We start from the raw sequence: 20,527 nt of genomic DNA, 5'->3' as shown, positions 1-20,527 counted from the left end.
TATTTGGGAGGCTGAGGCAGGAGAATCGCTTGAAGGTTGCAGTGAGCCAAGATCGTGCAGCACTCCAGCCTGGGTGACAAGAGTGAGACTCTGTTTCAAAAACAGTGAGATGAATGGAGAACAACAAAATTCTTTGAGAAGAATAGTGATCATATAGGCTCATTCATTAGCTTGCAGTGCTTATTATTGATGTCACAGAGTTTTCAATTACGATGTGAACCTTTGGGGAAAAAACATGTATATAAATGACACTGTTAAATACAAAAATACAAACTTTGAACTATTAAATGCAACAAGCTCTCTGGTTACAGTTTTATAACAGTCTTTGTACAAGCTGTCTTGGGCTTATAGATTACTCTGTTAGATGATAACTTTTGCTAGTAGTAGTATTCCGTTGTTAGGGTCTGTGTTATCTCAGCTTATTTCTGGATTAGTTTTTCCTCTAGGGCAGAATGCTTGCTAAGTTCCAGAATTAAGTAAGGAATTGGAAACTGACACTAGTTATAATTCTGAGTTAAAGAATCAGGCTGTGATCTGCCCTGTCTTATTTCCTTGTCTGGGTGTGAGTGACTTGGTGACTAAGTATGAGAGTCTAAAAGAAAACCAGACGTGGTATGGTTTTGCCTAGGGAGAATGGTAATTTTATTGACAGAATAGTAATTAGGATATTGAGAAAAAAATACCTAGGACAGGGTTTTTGGGATATTAGATCTAACAAATATCACAGGTCTTTCTCATAGTTATTTAGAGAAGAGTTGAAAAATTTCATGACGAGTATATTTAATTGACATAGGGGAAAAGTAAGGTGGCTAAAGTGAGGATGGCAGTAGGTTTGAATTGCTTATTTACTTTTATTTTGTGACTTCTCATTTACCTTGTTGAGATCACAGAGTTGGATGGTTTGTATTTCTCTGGCTTCTAGTCTTCGTCAAGGCCTTTAAAGAGATCAGTGGTTCTCATCTAGAAGTCTAGGCTAATTACAGTATTTTGGAAAGCTTAATAGCATTTATCTATTTCCCCAATTTAAGAATATACAAACTAAAGTTACTTTGTCTGGAATCATGTCACCTCAGGGTTTAAATACTAAGTTTTCCTTATTGATTTAATACTTTCTTTGCTGGCAGTTACTTTTTTTTTTTTTTTTTTTGAGATGACGTCTCACCCTGTCACCCAGGCTGGAGTGCAGTGGCATGATCTTGACCCACTGCAACCTCTGCCTCCTGGGTTCAAGCAGTTCTCTGCCTCCTCCTCTGCTGTAGCTGGATTTATAGCCCACCACCATGCCCAGCTAATTTTTTTTGTATTTTTATTAGAGACTGAATTTTACCATCTTGACCAGGCTGATCTTGAACTCCTGACCTTGTGATCCACCCTTCTCAGCCTCCCAAAGTGCTGATATTACAGGTGTGAGCCACTGTGCCTGGCCTCAAACCCCAGTATTGACTCAGCTTGTTCTCACATTTAGTAACCCAAGATGGATAGTTCCATTTGGAATAATCAGCAAATACTTTTGAATTGCTTACGACATGTCATAGACAGAACTGTACTCGTGAACAAAATGTACAAAGTTCTTTTTCTTAGGGAATTTAAATTGTAATTGGCAGAGACAGATAATAACAAACACATACAATGTCATGTAGTAAAAGATACATTTCAGATATCATTTGTTCATAAACTTCCAAAATTTACTGCCTGAAATCAACTATTGTGTCTCACAATTCTCTGGGTTAAAAAGGACTTCTTTGGATGGTTTCTGTTTGGGTCTCACTTCCCCAAGTCTCTCATTGGTGCCTGGACCTGGAGCCCCCAAGATGGCTTCTGCTTCTGGCTGTCAGTTGGTCCTCGTTGTTGTTTGGGTGCTCAGTGGGGGCCTCAGTTCTGTTCTACCAGGCCTTTCCCTGTGGCTTTGGGTTCTCACAGCATGGTGGCTGGCTTTCAAGAGGGAACATAACAAGTGAACAGAGGCAGAAGGTACAGATTTCTGAAAACCCAGCATCATAAGTTACACAGCATCACTTCTACCACATTTTATTCATCAAAATAGTTCACAGGGAAGGAAAACAGACTTTATCTATCTTTTTGTGCAAGATCACATTGCACAAGAGTACCTGGGGTAGCAGATATTGTTGAGACCTTTTAGGGAATAATTAATAATAATAATTAAGCCGATTCATAGGGGAATAGAGAAACTGGAACAGTATGGAGAGGTGGAGTGTCAGAAAGTGCAATATTATATAGAGGATCAAGCAACGCCTCTCCTATAAGGCAATATTTTAGATACCTGATGGAAATGAATGAGCCACAGTAACCATAAGGACTTTTTAAGGAAGAATATTCCAGACAGAGAACAGGAAATGTAGAGGCGGTAAGGTGTGAGGATCTGTGATGTGATCAAGGAATAGCAATGAGGGCAATGCGCGTGCACTAGAATGATAGAGGAAGAACAGTAGAGCATGCGGTCAGAGAGGAAGAGGGAAAAATATATATTTTTTCTTTTCTGAGATGGAATTTTACTCAGTTGCCTAAGCTGGAGTGCAGTGGCATGTCTCAGCTCACTGCAACCTCTACCTCCTGGGTTTAAGTGATTCTCCTGCCTCAGCCTCCCGAGTAGCTATAATTACAGGTACATGCCACCACGCCTGGCTAGTTTTTTGTATTTTTAGTAGAGATGGGGTTTCACCATGTTGGCCAGGATGGTCTGAAACTCCTGACCTCAGGTGATCCCCCACCTCGGCCTCCCAAAGTGCTGGGTTTACAGATGTCAGGCACCATGTGTGGCTGAGAAAAAGATTTTGTAGCCATGGCAAAGACTAGGTTTTCTGTGAGTGAAATGGATGCCACTGGAAAGTTCTGAACACGGAGGAATTACATACAAGTTGAATTCCTTTGTTTGAAATGCTTGGGACCAAAAGTGTTGTAGATTTCAGATTTTTTTGGATCTTGGAATATTTGCATACTTACTGGCTGAACATCCCATATCTAAACATTCAAAATCTAAAATGCTTCAATGAGCATTTCCTTTGAGCATCACTTTGACATTTAAAAAGTTTCTGATTTTGGATCATTTCAGATTTCAGATTTTTAGATTTGGAATGTTCAACCTGTATATGTTCTAACTTAAACTTTTTTTTATTTGAGACCGTGTCTTGCTCTGTTGCCAGGCTGGAGTGCAGTGGCGCAATCTCTGCTCACTGCAACCTCCACCTCCCGGGTTCAAGCAGTTCTCCTGCCTCAGCCTCCCGAGTAGCTGGGACTACAGGCGTGCACCAACCACGCCCAGCTAATTTTTGTATTTTTAGTAGAGATGGGGTTTCACCGTATTGGCCAAGTTGGTCTCGAACTCCTGATCTTGTGATCTGCCCACCTTGGCCTCTGAAAGTGCTGGGATTACAGGCGTGAACCACTGTGCCCGGCCTTTCTAAATTAAACTTTAGAAGAATCCTTTTCTGACCAGGCGCGGTGGCTCACGCCTGTAATCCTAGCACTTTGGGAGGCCAAGGCGGGTGGATCACGAGGTAAAGAGATGGAGACCATCCTGGTCAACATGTTGAAACCCCGTCTGTACTAAAAATACAAATATTAGCTGGGCATGGTGGTTCACGCTTGTAGTCCCAGCTACTCGGGAGGCTGAGGCAGGAGAATTGCTTGAACCCAGGAGGTGGAGGTTGCGGTGAGCCGAGATAGCGCAATTGCACTCCAGCCTGGGTAACAAAAGTGAAACTTCGTCTTCAAAAAAGAAAAAGAATTCTTTTCTAAGAGTCTTTGGGTACAGCTGTGAGAGGATAAGAGCAGCAGGAAGGAGTAGCGTCAGTAGTAGGGTAATGCCACGTGAGATAATAGATGTGCTGGGTGGTGAGAGGTGGTTGGAGTTTGACTGTATTTCAAGGTAGGACTGGTAGATTGCTAATGAGGGTGGATATGGGGTGAAAAAGAAGGATCAAGGATGGCTTCCAAAATGTTTACTCTATGTACCTGGAAGCTTGGGAAGACTGGGGGAGGAGCAAGGTGGAGATGCGGAAGACACAAGACTTGTAATTTTGAAGATGAATGTCAGAAGGTGTCTGAGGAGAAAAGGTTACTAAATATTACTTTCTCATTGCAGGTGTGACGTTGCGTGCTTCAGATCTGGTCACTATGGTACGAGAACGAAAATGCATATTGTGCCACATTGTGTACAGCTCAAAAAAGGTAATAATGGAAAAGGGAGAATCTGAGGCTTTACGACTATTTTTTTTAAAGAGATGTATGTTATTAATAGATGGGTAAAACTTTAACAATGTCTTATTTATGCTTCCTTCCTAAACCATCGTCTCATTCCACTGGTTTCTTTCTCATTACTGCCTCATAAAGCCACTACCTGTATTATTAAACTTCTATCCAGAATTTGAAGGTGTTCCAACTAGATGGTATAGGGAAATTTAATAACCAGTTATAAAGAGGATACCTTAAAATTCCAAGGTTATTTCAAATTATACTGCTTTCTCCAATTTTAAAATCATGTACTTTTTGATTAGCTAAGGATATAGCATTTAGTATATGTACCTACATTGTGTTTGTGCCTATGCTTGTGAAAAGTGCAATACAGCAGAAATGGTATTAACAATATCCTAGAAGTCCACTAGGTGGGGATGTTGCTCAAAGTAAAACATCTTTTTTTTTTTTTTTTTTTTTTTAAATGGAGTCTTACTGTGTTGGCCAGGCTGGAGTGCAGTGGCGCCATCTCCACTCACTGCAACCTCTGCTTCCCTGGTTCAAGTGATTCTCCCGCCTCAGCCTCCCAAGTGACTGGAATTACAGGCACTTGCTGCCAGGCCTGGCTGATTTTGGATTTTTAATATACACAGGGTTTTACCACATTGCCCAGGCTGGTCTTGATTTTCTGACCTCAGGTGATCCACCCTCCTTGGCCTCCCAGAGTACTAGGATTACAGATGTGAGCCACCTTACCTGGCCAAAACATCTTTTTAGGACCTAAAATTGACAGCAATTTATATAACTTTTTGCCTTTTACCTGCCTTTATCATTTGCTTTCAGAGTAGTGTGCTAGTTTAAATACTGAGGAATTTATTCTCTTTGCTTTTAAGATGCTCTTGATTTTCATTGGAAATTCAGAGAACTGGGAGGATCATGGGCTAGGTTAGCCAGGGGGAGCTGAGTGGAAGTGGTAAAAGTGTCTAGAGTGTGATGGTTTCAGAAAAATGAGGAAGAGATACTGTTGTTAGGTAGGAGAACAACAAATGGAATGGAGTATGACAGTTCTGGGAGTTGGCAAGAAGGCTTATCTGATTAAAACACTTTTGCCTTGGGAATAGCAGGACAGTAATTTGTAATTTAAGTGAAGACAGTTGATAAGCAGTGTTGGATGACAGACTGAGGGATTGATTATGATCCACCAAGTAGACTTGGGGGGATAATTTTTTTTCTATGTAGGATTTCTGTTAGTGATGGAAAAATCAGTGGAGATTTTAAAATCATATTTAATAATATACCTGCTACTGTTTACAAATATTAAAGAATGCTCTTCTAGTTTTAAAAATTTAGACCAAGGTCTATACAAATTGTCAGTAAGTCAAAATTCCTTATGACTATTTTCAGGTTGGACAGAGGTAGGGAGAAGATGTGAGATGGATAGGCTAATGCTCAGCAATGTGGTAACAGAGTTTCATGGAAGAGCAGCCCTATCTTGATACCATGGTTTTGCGATTTTGCCATTTTAAATCTTTTTGGCTCTTCTCTGGTTTCAAACATACTTTTATCTCTTCATACTTTTCCGTAACCATAATGAAGTTAAATGAAGGGCTAGAATTATCTACTCCTGCCTTAGGAAAAACTGATTGTAGTTTTTATTTTTCTGCTTTATTTATTTTTTTAAGGAAAGCTGATTGTAGCTGATTGTAGTTTTTATTTTTTTGCTTTTTTTTTTTTTTTAAAGCAAGGGAATGTCCTGCTTTAAGTGAGCAATATGATTTAAGAAAATAACAAAATGGGTTAGTTGGAAGGGATAATTGTTAATTATTTAGATAGGACTATGAACAATTGGTGTTGAAGCCATGCTTTTCTCCAGTTTCCCAAACTAGTGTAATCCTGGTTTCTCCAAATACACTGTGGAGGAGAAAATGTTCTAAGTGACTTGAGTATGGGGAAAAGCTCTGTAAGACATCCCTGAGTATTCTGAGGTCAATTAACATATAAAAGACTGAGAAGTCCTGGAGTTAAATATATGTATATAATAGAGATGGAGTCTCACTATGTTGCCCACCTGGTCTTGAACTCCTGGCCTCAAGTGTGAGCCACTACACCCGGCCCTATTTTTTGTATTCATTGTTTTCCACATATGTTTAACCATGAGTCCCCCCTCCCCTCCAACCAACCCAGTCTTTAAAAACATGGTACTGATTAATATACAAGGACCTAAATAGAAGCCTGATATATGAGAAGGAGTGTATTTGGGGCTATTACCTTAATCCTGTGCCTGTGGATCTTTTCTTTCTTTTTTTGTTTTTTGGTGGTGGTTGTTTCATTTTGTTGTTTCGTCTTAACTCTGCCACCTAGGCTGGAGTGCAGTGGAGCCATCTCAGCTCACCTCAACCTCTGTGTCCCAGGCTCAGGTGATGCTCCCATCTCAGCCTCCTGAGTAGCTGGGACTACAGGTGTGTGCCACCATGTTCAGCTATTTTTTTAATTTAAAAAACTTTTTTTTGTAAGGACAAGGTCTTACTAGACTGCCCACACTGATCTTGAACTCCTAGGCTCAAGTGATCCTTTCCACCTCAACCTCCCAAAATGCTAGGCTTACAGGTGTGAGCCACCCTGTCTGGCTGAATTTTTTCTAATGATTTTGAAAGCTCGGTTGTCTCACTGTTTGCATTCCTTCATTGGAGCAGGGATGGGAGAAGGTTTAGTATGTAAATTTAGGACAAGATTAGTGTGTGTTTTTAAAAAATCAAAAGTCATATTAAAAGTATTATTGGATGATAACATTTTTATAGTAAGAAGAATCAATTTTTATATCAGACAAACCTATTTCAATGAATGCAGTTTTGATCAGGAATGCTTTTGTTGTAAGGAACAGAACTCACTTAAATTTAGCTCAAGTAAAGGGAATTAAGCATATTGGTAAGCATCTAAATCAGGTAAGAATTGAATAACAGGTAAGAATTGAATAACAGGAAGCATAAAGACTTGAGAAGGGGTGTGTGTGTATATATGTGTATATATATACGTGTACATATATACGTGTATATACGTGTGTATATACACGTATATACCTGTGTATATATACGTATATACATAACACATATATACGTACATATATACATGTATATGTACATATATATACGTGTATATGTATGTATATATGTATACGTGTGTATATATATGCGTATATATATGCGTGTGTGTGTGTATATATATATATGTATATATATGTACTTTTCTGTGCGTGATGGAGTTTCGCTCGTTGCCCAGGTTGCAGTGCAATGGCATGACCTTGGCTCACGGCAACTGCCACTTCCCAGGTTTAAGCAATTCTCCTGTCTCAGTGTCCCAAGTAGCTGGGATTGCAGGCATCTGCTACCATGCCCGGCTGATTTTGTATTTTTAGTAGAGAAGGGGTTTCTACTAAACCCTGGTCAGACTGGTCAGAAACTCCTGACCTCAGGTGATCCACCAGCCTCAGCTTCCCAAAATGCTAGGATTACAGGCGTGAGCCACCACTCCTGGCTGAAGATGTACATATTAATGAATTTTTTTCATTCTGTTCTGTCATTAACTTGTCTTAGTTTTCAGGTCTGCACGTGTTAGTTTTAGTTAGTGGCCAGTCAGTTGTGACTAGAAGAGGTTATGTGTAAACTTACTCTTTCCTTATAAAGCATTTGTAGAGATAGGAAGGACACTTTGGTCATCTTCAGTAAAATTGCCATGTGAAAGAAGTGTTTTGAATCACAACCCTGTTTATCATGTTATAGTAGATAATTTTAAGTAATAGTGGGTTGTGTTGTATTGTTTTTGACAAATGAACTGTATATAATGAAAAATCTCGATGCACCGAATGCTAACAGTGTGACATGGTATTTGAAACGTTAGCTTTGGTGTTAGATCTGCCTGGGTTTGAATCCCACTTTGACCACTTGATTATTTGTGACTCTGAGAGGGCAAGGCTGAATATTTTCCTACTTAAACTTCAATGCCTAGCCCTATTCTTGGCATATAATAAGAACTTGATAAATATTTGGTGAATGAACGAGTTAACTTCTCTGCATTTTGCAGCATGAAGTTAATCATACTCCCTCGGCAGTATTTTGCAGTTCAGGTGAGAAAATGTTTGAGGCACTTCACACAGGATGCACTAACAACAACACAATGACACAAGTGTAGCAATAACACAACAAGTGTAGCCCTTTATTATTATATGTATGAATATATATATGTTATATATTATTATATATGAACATATAAATTGTTATATTTATGAACAGCCATTCTCTAATTATGGCATACTGGCTGTATATACTGTAGAGTGATAAAGGGATAGACAATTTTAGAGCTTTTTGAGTTGTGTGTGCGTGTGTGTATGTGCACATGTGTGCATGTTTTTAAGTGGCAGCTTTTCCACATATTTTCTTCCCCCTAAGGATGGGAAGGAGGGAACTTACTAAATGTTCGAAGTTTTTGTTGGAATCAAACAAATCCATTGGGGAAGTGAGGGAGTGAGGAGTGAAGATAGAGGAATGATTAAGCTGCTGTGTTCAAAGTATTTTTTAAAAACTTTCTTATCTACCATAAAGAGGCTCTGTTATGTTTGTAACTCCTATCAGAACTGATGTATACATCTGTATTCATTTAACAAATGCTTATTTATGACTATATGCTAGGCCCTGTCCAAGACATGGGTAAGAGTTGTAGCTTACTCTTGAGAAACTATGGATAAAAGTTGCCAAATAGTTGAAAAGATGAGTGATTTGGGAGTGTTTTGTTTTTTTTTTTGGAGTTTTTTTTTTTTCCAGTAAACTTTAGTAAATTATTTATAATGGAATAGAATTTAATTACTTAGTTTCCTTTTAAATCTTTTGCTTCCTAAAGACAATGCTTTCTAATATTTTTGGAAAGCCACTTAAATATGTCTTTTTGGGCCGGGCACGGTGGCTCACGCCTGTAATCCCAGCACTTTGGGAGGCCGAGGCGGGTGGATCACGAGGTCAAGAGATCGAGACCATCCTGGTCAACATGGTGAAACCCTGTCTCTACTAAAAATACAAAAAATTAACTGGGCATGGTGGTGCGTGCCTGTAATCCCAGCTACTCAGGAGGCTGAGGCAGGAGAATTGCCTGAACACAGGAGGCGGAGGTTGCGGTGAGCCAAGATCGTGCCATTGCACTCCAGCCTGGGTAACAAGAGCGAAACTCCATCTCAAAAAAAATATGTCTTTTTAAGAATTCTTTTTATTTAAACATGAAATATATTTTAAAACACCGTCAAATAATTATTAAGGATCTGATTTCAGTATTAAATTGAGAACAACCACAAACACATTTTTTACATAAGGAGTTTGAGCCCCAATTTTTGATTGAATAGGAACAGAGGAATTTTTTTCAAAGAAATCCCGCTTAGTTTAATCTACTTTCTTTAATTTTGAAGGAGATGGACGAACACATGCGGAGCATGTTGCATCACAGGGAACTTGAGAACCTGAAGGGCAGGTATGAGAACGGCTCTCTTCCATAAGTTTGTGAATGTGAGTGGATCTGAGTGATGATGGTGCTTGTCAGTTTGTTTTGTAGTAATTCATCATAAGCAAATGTTGTCTTATGGCATAAAACAACCTTTTAGAATTAATAACAAGTATAGTCGATTTTTGGCATTCAAAAGGGATAAACTCTGATACCTTTTGGCATCTCAAATGTGTGAATTCACAGCAACCCTATCAAGTAGATTACAACAAAGGTGTAAGCTTTCTCATTCCTACGTGCCAGCCTTGCAACTAGGACATTTTATTATTTTTACTTTAGCAGTGTTACAAGTTATTGCATGCCATAAACATTTAGTATTGCTGGAATTATCTGAGACGTCCAAAGGCTGCTAGATAGCACTGAATCTCATTGGCATAAACAAAATTGAAATATAAACCTTAAATGTATTTAAGAATGCTGTCCTCGTGCAGTGGCTCACCCCTGTAATCCCAATACTTTGGGAGCCCAAGGTGGAAGGATTACTTGAGCCCAGGAGTTTGAGACCAGCCTGGGCAACATAGCAAGACCTTGTCTTTACAAATAAAGAAATTAGGTGGGTGTGGCAGCTAATAGCCTGTGGTCACAGCTATTTGGAGGCTGGGGTTGGAAGGATCACTTGAGCTTAGGTAGGTCCTGGCTACGGTGAGCCGTGATCGCGCCACTGCCCTCCGTCCTGGGTGACAGATTGAGATACTGTCTCAAAAAAGAAAAAAAAGAAGAAGAATGCTATTCTGTGATTTAAAGCTTGAGATATTTAAGAAAAGGAAATCTAATAAGTGGACACCTTTAAAAAATGAAATGTAGGCTGCATGCAGTGGCTCATGCCTGTAATCCCAGCAATTTGGAAGGCTGAGCCAGGTAGATTGCTTGTGCCCAGGAGTTCAAGACCAACCTGGGCAACGTGGAAAAACCCCATTGTATTAGTCTATTCTCACGCTGCTAATGAAGACATACCTGAGACTGGGTAATTTATAAAGGAGAGAGGTTTAATTGACTCATAGTTCCATATGGCTCGGGAGGCCTCACAATTATGGCAGAAGGCGAATGGGGAGCAGAGTTACATCTAACATGGCAACAGGCAAGGGAGCTTGTGCAGGGGAATTCCCATTTATAAAACCATCAGATCTCGTGAGACTTGTTCACTGCCATGAGAACAGTTTGGGGGAAACTACCCCAATGATTCAGTTATCTCCACCTGGCTCTACCCTCGATGACGTAACAGGATTATTGCAGTTCAATGTGAGATTTTGGTGAGGACACAGCCAAACTATATCACCCATCTCTCTCCTGCTCCCCAGAAAAACCCCAAAATTAGTTGGGTGTGGTGGTGTGTGCCTGTAGTTGCAACTGTTGGTCAGCCTGAGGTAGGAGGATGCTTGAGCCTGAGAGGTGGAGGTTGCAGTGAGCCAAGGTCATACCACCACACTCCAGCCTGGTGACAGGGCCAAACCCTGTCTTAAAAAAAAAAAAAAAGCATGTGTGTATATTCCATGTCTTTTTGTCTATTTGTGATTTCTTTTTTGATGTATTTGACTTGTGTCAATTTGAAGTTTGGAAACAGGATAGATGAGAAACATTGGGAACCCAGGAAACAGGAAATGTATCTTATCCCATGAATAATAGTTACAAGTTTTGATCAGGATGTCAACCTAGGTCATTTGAAATTTCTTTTTTATGACCTACAGTTTAAGATTCTGTGGGCAAATTAATGTGTTATTGAAGTTTCAGCATCTCTGCATCTCTTTAGCCTATTAGTGGAATATTTCCCTGCCCCCAGTCTCTTACTGTATGAAGGTTAGGTCTTGGCAGCAATATAAAGGAGACTGTCACTCAAATTTAGTATGGGGAGCCCTTATTATTTTTAATATGTACTTTTTTTGAGACAGGGTCTCACTCTGTCACCCAGGCTGGAGTGCCATGGCACGATCACAGCTCAAACAATCCTGGGCTCAAACGATCCTCCCACCTCAGCTTACTGAGTATCTGGGACTACAGGTGTATGCCACCACACCCAGCTAATTTGGTTTTTATTTTTTGTAAAGACAGGTTTCCACTCTGTTTCCCAGGGTAGTCTTGAATTCCTGGGCTCTAGCTTATTCTCCTGCCTCAGCCTTCTGAAGTGCTGGGACTACAGGTATGAACCACTCTGCATGGCCAGAGGCCCTTGTTATAACACCTTTAATATATATGATCAGTACCTCATTAACATCCAAAATCCAAAATCTATGAAATGCAGTCAATTTTTGATTGTCTGTGGAATATTTTACTTATTTAAAAATCTCATTTTCAACAGACTTCCTTCTAGAGTTCATTTTATTACGTGTTACTTATCTGCCATCCAACCCTTATGTCCTATATCGTTAAACAAAACAAATGAGGTCAGTAAATCTAGTCTGTTGGAGAGAAGCCCACTGCATTCAAAGATTAATGCCTCATTTATTTCAGACATCACTAAACAGCCATTTAAAACATTTTTTTTTTTTTTTTTTTTTTTTTGAGACGGAGTTTCGCTCTTGTTACCCAGGCAGGCAGGAGTGCAATGGTGCGATCTCGGCTCACCGCAACTTCCGCCTCCTGGGTTCAGGCAATTCTCCTGCCTCAGCCTCCTGAGTAGCTGGGATTACAGGCACGCGAGGCAGGTGGATCACGAGGTCAAGAGATCGAGACCATCCTGGTCAACATGGTGAAAACCCGTCTCTACTAATACAAAAACATTTTTTAAAACTCAGTTTGGGTTGGATGCGGTGGCTCATTCCTATAATCCCAGCACTTTGGGAGGCCAAGACAGGAGGATTACTTGAGCCCAGGAGTTTGAGACCAACCTGGGCAACATAGTGGGACCCCTGTCTCAACCAAAAAAAAAAAAAAATAGCCAGATGTGGTGGCTTGCACCTGTAGTCCAGCTACTAAGGAAGCTAAAGCAGGAGAATCCCTTGAGCCTAGGAGTTCAAGGTTGCAGTGAGTTGTGATCATGCCACTGCACTCCAGCCTGGGTGACAGTGAGACCCTGTCTCAAAATCAAGTTTGGTCACATAAGGCTCATGTTTATAATCAATACAGAATCATAAAAAGTTTTTTAAAAAGCAAAGTGTTCTCCTCACCCCACCCACCACCATTCATCCATTCCCTTTTAAATCCTATTTCCCTCTTAGAGGAGACTCAGTGGTTTGGTGTATATCCTATCCTGGCCTTTTTTTTTTTTTGGAGATGGAGTCTTGCTCGGTTGCCCAGGCTGGAGTGCAGTGGCACCATCTCATCTCACTGCATTCGCCTCCCGGTTTCAAGCAGTTCTCCTGCCTCAGCCTCCTGAGTAGCTGGGACTACAGGTATGTACCACCATGCCCAGCTAATTTTTGTATTTTTAGTAGAGACAGGGTTCCACTATGTTGGCTAGGCTGGTCTCAAACTCCTGATCTCATGATCCACCCGCTTTGGCCTCCCAAAGTGCTGGGATTACAGGTGTGAACCACACGCCGGCCAGACCTCTTTCTATGTTTTCTAATATACATACATGATTGATTGATTGATTGAGACAGAGTTTTGCTCTTGTTGCCCCAGCTGGAGTGCAATAGCGCGATCTCGGCTCACTGCAACCTCTGCCTCCTGGGTTCAAGCAATTCTTATGCCTCAGACTCCCTAGTTGCTGGAATTACAGACATGCACTACCATGCCCTGCTAATTTTTTGTATTTTTAGTAGAAATGGGGTTTCACCATGTTGGCCACGCTGGTCTCGAACTCCTGACCTCAGGTGATCTGCCTGCCTCGGCCTCCCAAAGTGCTGGGATTACAGGTGTGAGCCACCACACCCTGCCCATACATTTGTATTTGTAGATTCACATTTTGTTTTGTGATATTAACATAACTGAACCGCATTATCATTTATGTTTTGTTCTGTAATGTGTTTCTTTTTCGCCTGTACAACTACACTGTGCCATGGAGATTTTATCTACCATTTTCAATTATTTGGATCACAGTCAAATAATTAGGAAAAAGGCACTAAAAGCCTCTCTGAATGTCAGGTTTAGCACCCTAACTCATTTTCTTTAGAGGATAGCACTTTAGTACTTATTTACTCACATACTGGATATAGCGTTCCCGACCTGTAACAAATTATGTTACATGTGAGAAAGAAGACAAACAGGTAGCAAGAAAAAACAGCTTATGAAATTATAGAAAACCCCATAAAATCTCAAAAATTGTTTACTGACTTGTAGCATTTACTGTAAGGATGGTCTTCACCAGTTTGTGCCATAGGGACAAATAATTATCAGTCATCGTTCGTTTACCGTGTTATCCTCAGTTTGTGATTGTTTCCTCTGGATTTCATTTTTAATGACTAGGTTTCTGACATTGATACTTTCTTTTCCTCTTTATGGTTGTGTCTACAATTTTTGATTGTGATCTGGCTAAGAATTGCAAAGTATGTTGTTTAGGCTTTGCATGAAAGCTTGAATGAGCAGTAAGTAACTGGTCCTATTTGGTTCACAGCTGTAGACATGTGAAACATTTCCCTATTTTTTCCTAATATATATCTTCAGATGTGTGGGCCGTAAGTAGCATCTCCGATAGAGACTATTAAAAAGGCACAAACCTTTATTTATTCAGCAGCTGTTGTCGGGTAGTTAGAGCAAGCTTAATAAAGAAAAGCTTATGGAGAGAGTATCTTAAGACTTTGCGTTTCACACATGAGAGGAAATTGTGTGGTAATAGGATGAAGCTAATTTAGGCCCTCCTTTAAATGCCCTAAGGAAAATTATTGCCTTTGCTAGCCAAGAAGCAAAACTGTATCTTTCTCCCATAATTATTTTATTTATTTATACAAAGTAGTACATATTTTAACTGATTATTAATAAAGAATTGTTAAGTAGCATCATTAAAATATTATTTAATTTGCTATTAGGTTTTTAAAACATGGTTTCCCAAACTTCCACTATATGTGGAAGTATGAATGCCTGTTATGTAGAGAACAGAGGCAATATGCTTACTCCATACACATTTGAATTTTCAGAAGATGTGGTTACATAGAGAAGGAATAGGGTAGTATAACCACATCTCCTGAAAATGCAGATATGTGTGGAGGTAACCATATTACCTCTACACACTTTTGGAAGTTTCTTGTAAAGTTTCTGTTTAAACTGGATTTTATTTATACGAAAAATGTTAGGGATTTGGTTTTTTGCAAAATCATTTTTAGTGTTAACTTTTATATTGCAGTTATTGCCTGTGCCCTTCTGGGCGGGGTCTCTGATGTGTTCTCTATCAAATAAATTTGGAACTATGGTTATATTCTTTCTCAGTAGTATTGCAAAATGGTTTGAAAATGTTTGACTGTATCCAACATATGTTTATGCTTTGGGGGTTGCAGGATGTGTGGTTTATGATTATGGAGTTTATTTTTAACAGTTCAGTTCTGCCTACTTTATACAACATTCCTCAATAGTTTGGAAAGTCAGCATGGCTTTCTAGTTGTATCTTTTAAGAGAGAGTGGTTTTGATGGTTTGAGCATGAGAAAAATTCTCTGCATTCCAGAAATAAGGATAAAATCAGGGATTTTATTTTAAAATACCTTTTAGGGATTATATTGAAGTCCCCAATTGAAAGATGTCCCTGGTACTGCAATATACAGTTTAGCATTCTATGAGTTTTTAGGTAAAAAAGTAGGCTAAAACATTTTCCACAGTTTTAGAGAGTTTTAAGATAAAGAGATTTTTTAACTGGAAAATGAGTTGAATAGAATGTTTATAGTGTAAATGAGATGTTGTAGATTTGTTATAGTCTTCAGACTGTTCTGATGCTACCTGTTGTGATAGGTTATATATTGTTCACTTCTTTGTGTGGTGCTTTGAGAAACAGCTTGTTATTAGCATTCAGTTGGAATGGGCTACCATCAATTTAATTGCTTGAGAGAAAAGTATCAGTATCCCTGGTAAACTGGAGAAAGTTGAGCATTATTCCTTTTTTTTTTTTTTCTTGAGTCTCGCTCTGTCACCCATGCTGGAGTGTGATGGCGTGATCTCGGCTCACTGCAACCTCTGCCTCCCAGGTTCAAGTGATTCTCTTGCCTCAGCCACCTGAGTAGCTGGGATTACAGGCGCCTGCCACTACACCCAGCTAATTTTTGTATTTTTAGTGGAGATGGGGTTTCACCAGGTTGGCCAGGCTGGTCTTGAACTCCTGACCTCAGATGATCCACCCGCCTTGGCCTCCCAAAGTGCTGGGATTACAAGTGTGAGCCACCATGCCAGGTTGAGGATTATTCTTTAAGTGCACAAATGTAGAAAGTGCAGTTGAAAACCCTCAGTAAAAATAATGCATTTAAGCACCTGTGGAATTAGAAGGAATTAGAATGTTGATATTCTGAGTAATCAGGTATTGATATTTTTAGGGAACCTGGTCAGATTATACTAAAATGAATGTATTTGGCTGTGCATGGTGGCTCACACCTGTAATACCAGCACTTTGGGAGGCTGAGGCGGGTGGATCACGAGGTCAGGAGTTCAAGACCAGCCTGGCCAATATGATGAAACCCCATCTCTACTAAAAATACAAAAATTAGCTGAGTGTGGTGGTGCCCCCCTGTAGTCCCAGCTACTCAGGAAGCAGAAGCAGGAGAATTGCTTCAACCCGGGAGGTGGAGGCTGCAGTGGTGCAATCTCGGCTCACTGCAGCCTCCACCTCCGGGGGGCGGTGGGGAGTCAGTATTTGAGGTTACAAAGTCAAAAACCAGTGAAAACTTGCAAATTTTCTCAGTTTTTTTCTGAGCTCTTGTCCATGATCCATACAAATAAGGAACTGTGTTGTTTTTTAAAGTTACTGGGCATTGTTTGAGTGTTTATGCTTTGTCACCCTAGACAGTAGTGACTATGCTAAGTATTTACTAGAAGACAGTTTCTGTTACAAGTCACCTGAATATTCATTCAAGAAAAAAAAACAAAACACCTTACCAAAACACAGCATGCTTGGAATTCAGCTGTTTTTTGTAAGGTGTTTTTTGTTATGTTTTGTTTTTTTTGAGATGGAGTATTGCTCTGTCTCCCAGGCTGTAGTGCAGTGGCATGATCTCAGCTCATTGCAACCTCCACCTCTGGCGTTCAAGTGATTCTCTTGCCTCAGCCTCCTGAGTAGTTGGGATTACAGGTGTGCACCACCACGCCCAGCTAACTTTTAGTAGAGAAGGGATTTCACCATGTTGATCAAGCTGGTCTCGAACTCCTGACCTCATGATCTGCCTGCCTCTGCCTCCCAAAGTGCTAGGATTAGTGAGCCACCGTGCTCCGCCTTTTTTTTTCTTGAATGAATATTCAGGTGATCAGTAACAGATACTGTCTTCTAGTAAATGAAGTGCCCAGTTTTGAGGGTCTCTTCTGGTTAATTGAAATAAATTCTGCCCATGTCTAGTTAGCTATTTGTGAGGGAAGGATGGAACAGAAGTGCAATCGTGTATTTCTGTCTGGGCAAAGATGGCATGTCTTTTTGATTTTTTTTTAAATAGATTGGCATAGGAAGTGCACAAATATAACTAGTTTAAACCCAAGACACCTGATACAGAGTTAAGCCAATTTGGATTGTTGAATGGATACTGCTGTCTTGTAGCTATGGTGTTCAGATGTTTCTCATAAATGACTGCATAAACAGCTGACTCAGTCAAGGGATTTCCAGAAGCTAAAAAGCAGTTAAATTATTGATCTGCTACAGCTCTGAACACTGATTCGACTTTGGCTTCTGAAGACTGGCTAAGTGAGATTTGCCATGAAGTCTGTAAAGTTAAAAAAAAAAAAAATCTGCCTAATTTAACTAAAAACCTGGTTTTGCATCCTGAACTGTAGCATTTTCTGAAACTTGAGAAAACACATTTGCCTGGCTCAGCTGTTAACTTCCTACAACTGAAATGCTTTCCATTCCCTTTAAAATAAGCCCTTCTGAAGGAGAATGTAGATCACATGTATCATCCAGACTAAAAAAGTTTGCCTGGACTACTCCTCGGGTCCGGAATCCTCACATTCCAGGCAGAGCTCCAGCTGTTCCGATTTAGTTACCCAGTTGGGATTGGCTGCGCCGCCTACTTTTTTCTCCACCCCTTAACTTTCACTGGAAGAAAGCTCTAGACTGAAGATTAAATGTAAGTGCTGTCACCAGGCTTTCTGAGTGCAGCTGGCACCATGGGTGTGCTCCAGAGCAACTTCTGCTTGCTCTGAGCCCCCTGCCCTGCCTCCCCTTTCACCATGTTTCCTCTGGCAAGATTTTAAGTACAGCAATTCAAGAAGATTTCTCCTCCTGAACGACGTTTATCTGAAGTGTATTGCCTCTTGATTGCTGGAAAAGAATCTTAAACTCATTTCAAAAGTAACTTATAAACTTATTAAAAGTGATGAAAGGAGCATTGAAATTGATTAGCACTAATTATTCACTGTGCCAAAGTGTACAGTGTCCTTCAGAGGAAACTATAACAGATCTGGTGAGTGTGCCATGCCAGTGGGGAGAATTGAATGTCCCTCATCTCCCTCTTTCCCTAGGGACATTAGTCATGAGTGCCGAGTGTGCGGGGTCACAGAAGTGGGTCTTTCTGCATATGCAAAGCACATTTCTGGCCAGTTGCACAAAGATAACGTTGATGCCCAGGAAAGAGAAGATGATGGAAAAGGAGAGGAAGAGGAAGAAGATTATTTTGACAAGGAACTCGTTCAGTTAATAAAACAAAGGAAAGAACAAAGTCGGTAAGTAATTGATTTTTTAAAAAGGCTATCAATAACAACATAGTAGAGAATACATTTAATAACTTTGTACTGTTCAGCCTATAGCATTTAAACTAAGGTATAAAGTTTAGCTTGAGGTTGTTGTCTTATTAATCTAAGGACAATGATGTGCTTTGTTGAGCTACTATAATATCTCCTTAAAAGAGCAAACTCAGTATTGTTCCTACATAAGCTGTAATCTGAAATTACATATCTGAAAGTTTTGCCATGTTGGTAACTATGTTGAGAATGGTTTTATTGGTATCCAAATTTTTTGTTGTTGTTGTTGGAGACAGACTCTAACTCTGTCACCCTGGCTGGAGTGCAGTGGTGTGAACTTGGCTCACTGTAACCTCTGCCTTCCTGGTTAAAGCGATTCTCCTGTCTCAGCCTCCTAAGTAGAGTAGCTGGGATTACAGGCACCCGCCACCATGCCCGGCTAATTTTTGTTGTATTTTTGTTAGAGACGGGGTTTCATCCCATTGGCCAGGCTGGGCTCGAACTCCTGACCTCAAGCAGTCTACCCTCAGCATCCCAGAGTGATGGGGTTACAGGCATGAGCCACTGTACCTGGCCAGTATCCAAATCTTTTGAATATCAGTAAGTTTTTATTTAGCGTGTAACTTTTCTAGTAGAAAGGTGTTAGAATATAAGCTTCATTGAATAAATAATATAGTATCTCTTATTGCCAAAGTAACATTTCTTAGGAAAATATATTTTGACTGGTGTGAATTAACGTGGTGTTTCTGCCAAATTTGATTTATCTGTTTGTCTTTGAATCCCCAGTGACTACCACAGTGCTTTATTGAATAAATTTATATTTTATATTTGATAGTGTCGAGATCATTTGGGCAATATAATTTTTCTAACTTGTACTCCATAATTTTATATCTACATTTATATATTCAGGTATTAGGCATTTATGTTTTTACCTTACTGCTTTGTAGTCTAAAGAGTTTAATTATAAAATTTGTTAAAAAGAAGTTAATTGATGAAGTGGAAATTTTCAGATGTGAGGGAGGGAGAAAGAGAAGCACTTATGAGGTGGGATAATTTTTTTAAGTCCCAGAACATGTAGAGAATCATTTCAGATTCTAAAATAAAAATTTAAAGATTCTTGTTGGATACTAGTTATACCTGGTCTTTACCTCCTTTTCAGTTAGAGGCTTGACTATAAAAAGGAAGTCGTTTTTACTCTATGTGTTAAAAGTTTTTTTCGTCAGAAGTGCGGTGGCTCAGGCCTGTTGTCCTGGTGCATAAAGAGATGAGGCCAGGTGTTCGAGACCAGCCTGGATGACATAGGAAGCCCTCATCTGTGTAACAACAACAAATTTAAAATTTTAAAAAAGTTTTAAAATATGTCCTTGAAGGAGACTTTCTTAGTCTTAAAATATCAATAAAGGGTGAGCATCCCTAATCCAAAATCTGAAAATGCTCCAAAATCCAAAACTTTTGAGTGCCAACATGAGGCCACCAGTGGAAAATTCCATACTTCATTTTATTTTACAAAAGTATTTAAAATATTACCTAAAATTATCTTCAGACTGTGTATAAAAGTATATATGAAACATAAATGAATTTTGTTTAAACGTGGGTCCCATTCCCACAATATCTCGTTATGTATATGCAAAAATGTTCCAAAATTTAAAGCAATTTGAAATACAAAACATTTCTGGTCCCTAGCATTTCCAATAAGGGACATTCAACCTATAACAACATAGTTCTTAAATCATTTAGTAGCTTAGTCTTTCAAATGACATTTTCATTATTTTTACTATAGTTGCAGTTTACTTTCTCCTGTTTTAGGCAGTTGGAGCCTCTGGGAGACTAACTTCTATTTTGTTCTTACATACTAGTGCCATTATTAGCTTTATCTGTGTAAATGATTAAACATCAAGTCAGAGTACATTAGACATTCGTATCATAGTTACTATTTTTTGAGTCTTCTGGTATGTCTCCTTGGTGATCTATTTATAAAATCATCTACTTTTTTTTTTTTTTTTGAGACAATTCTGTCACCCAGACTGGACTGCAGTGGCACGACGACACCTCACTGCAGCCTCA

General features: G+C 39.5%; 1 protein-coding gene across 5 annotated transcripts in view; it reads left to right on the top strand.

Moving 5' to 3' along the window:
* Positions 1 to 20,527, top strand: part of ZNF106 (zinc finger protein 106) — a 76,039-nt gene that overhangs the window by 14,388 nt on the left and 41,124 nt on the right. For 2 of the 5 annotated variants that reach the window (XM_012442183.3, XM_012442182.3), the window contains exons 2-4: positions 4,103 to 4,188; positions 9,638 to 9,699; positions 18,245 to 18,445. In XM_012442183.3, the coding sequence (XP_012297606.2) occupies positions 4,135 to 4,188; positions 9,638 to 9,699; positions 18,245 to 18,445 (317 nt within the window). In that variant the 5' untranslated portion in view covers positions 4,103 to 4,134. Of the gene's footprint in view, positions 1 to 4,102; positions 4,189 to 9,637; positions 9,700 to 17,863; positions 18,187 to 18,244; positions 18,446 to 20,527 lie in introns of those variants that run through there. The other 3 variants (XM_064365933.1, XM_012442185.3, XM_012442186.3) reach the window with 2 other exon arrangements.

This window comes from Aotus nancymaae, unplaced genomic scaffold (genome assembly GCF_030222135.1).
Source record: "Aotus nancymaae isolate 86718 unplaced genomic scaffold, 86718_ANA_hifiasm-v0.15.2.pri h1tg000062l, whole genome shotgun sequence".
NCBI classification, from domain to species: Eukaryota; Metazoa; Chordata; class Mammalia; order Primates; family Aotidae; genus Aotus; species Aotus nancymaae.
The sequence above is the reverse complement of the archived record's forward strand: the minus strand, read 5'-3'. Positions and strand labels throughout refer to the sequence as shown.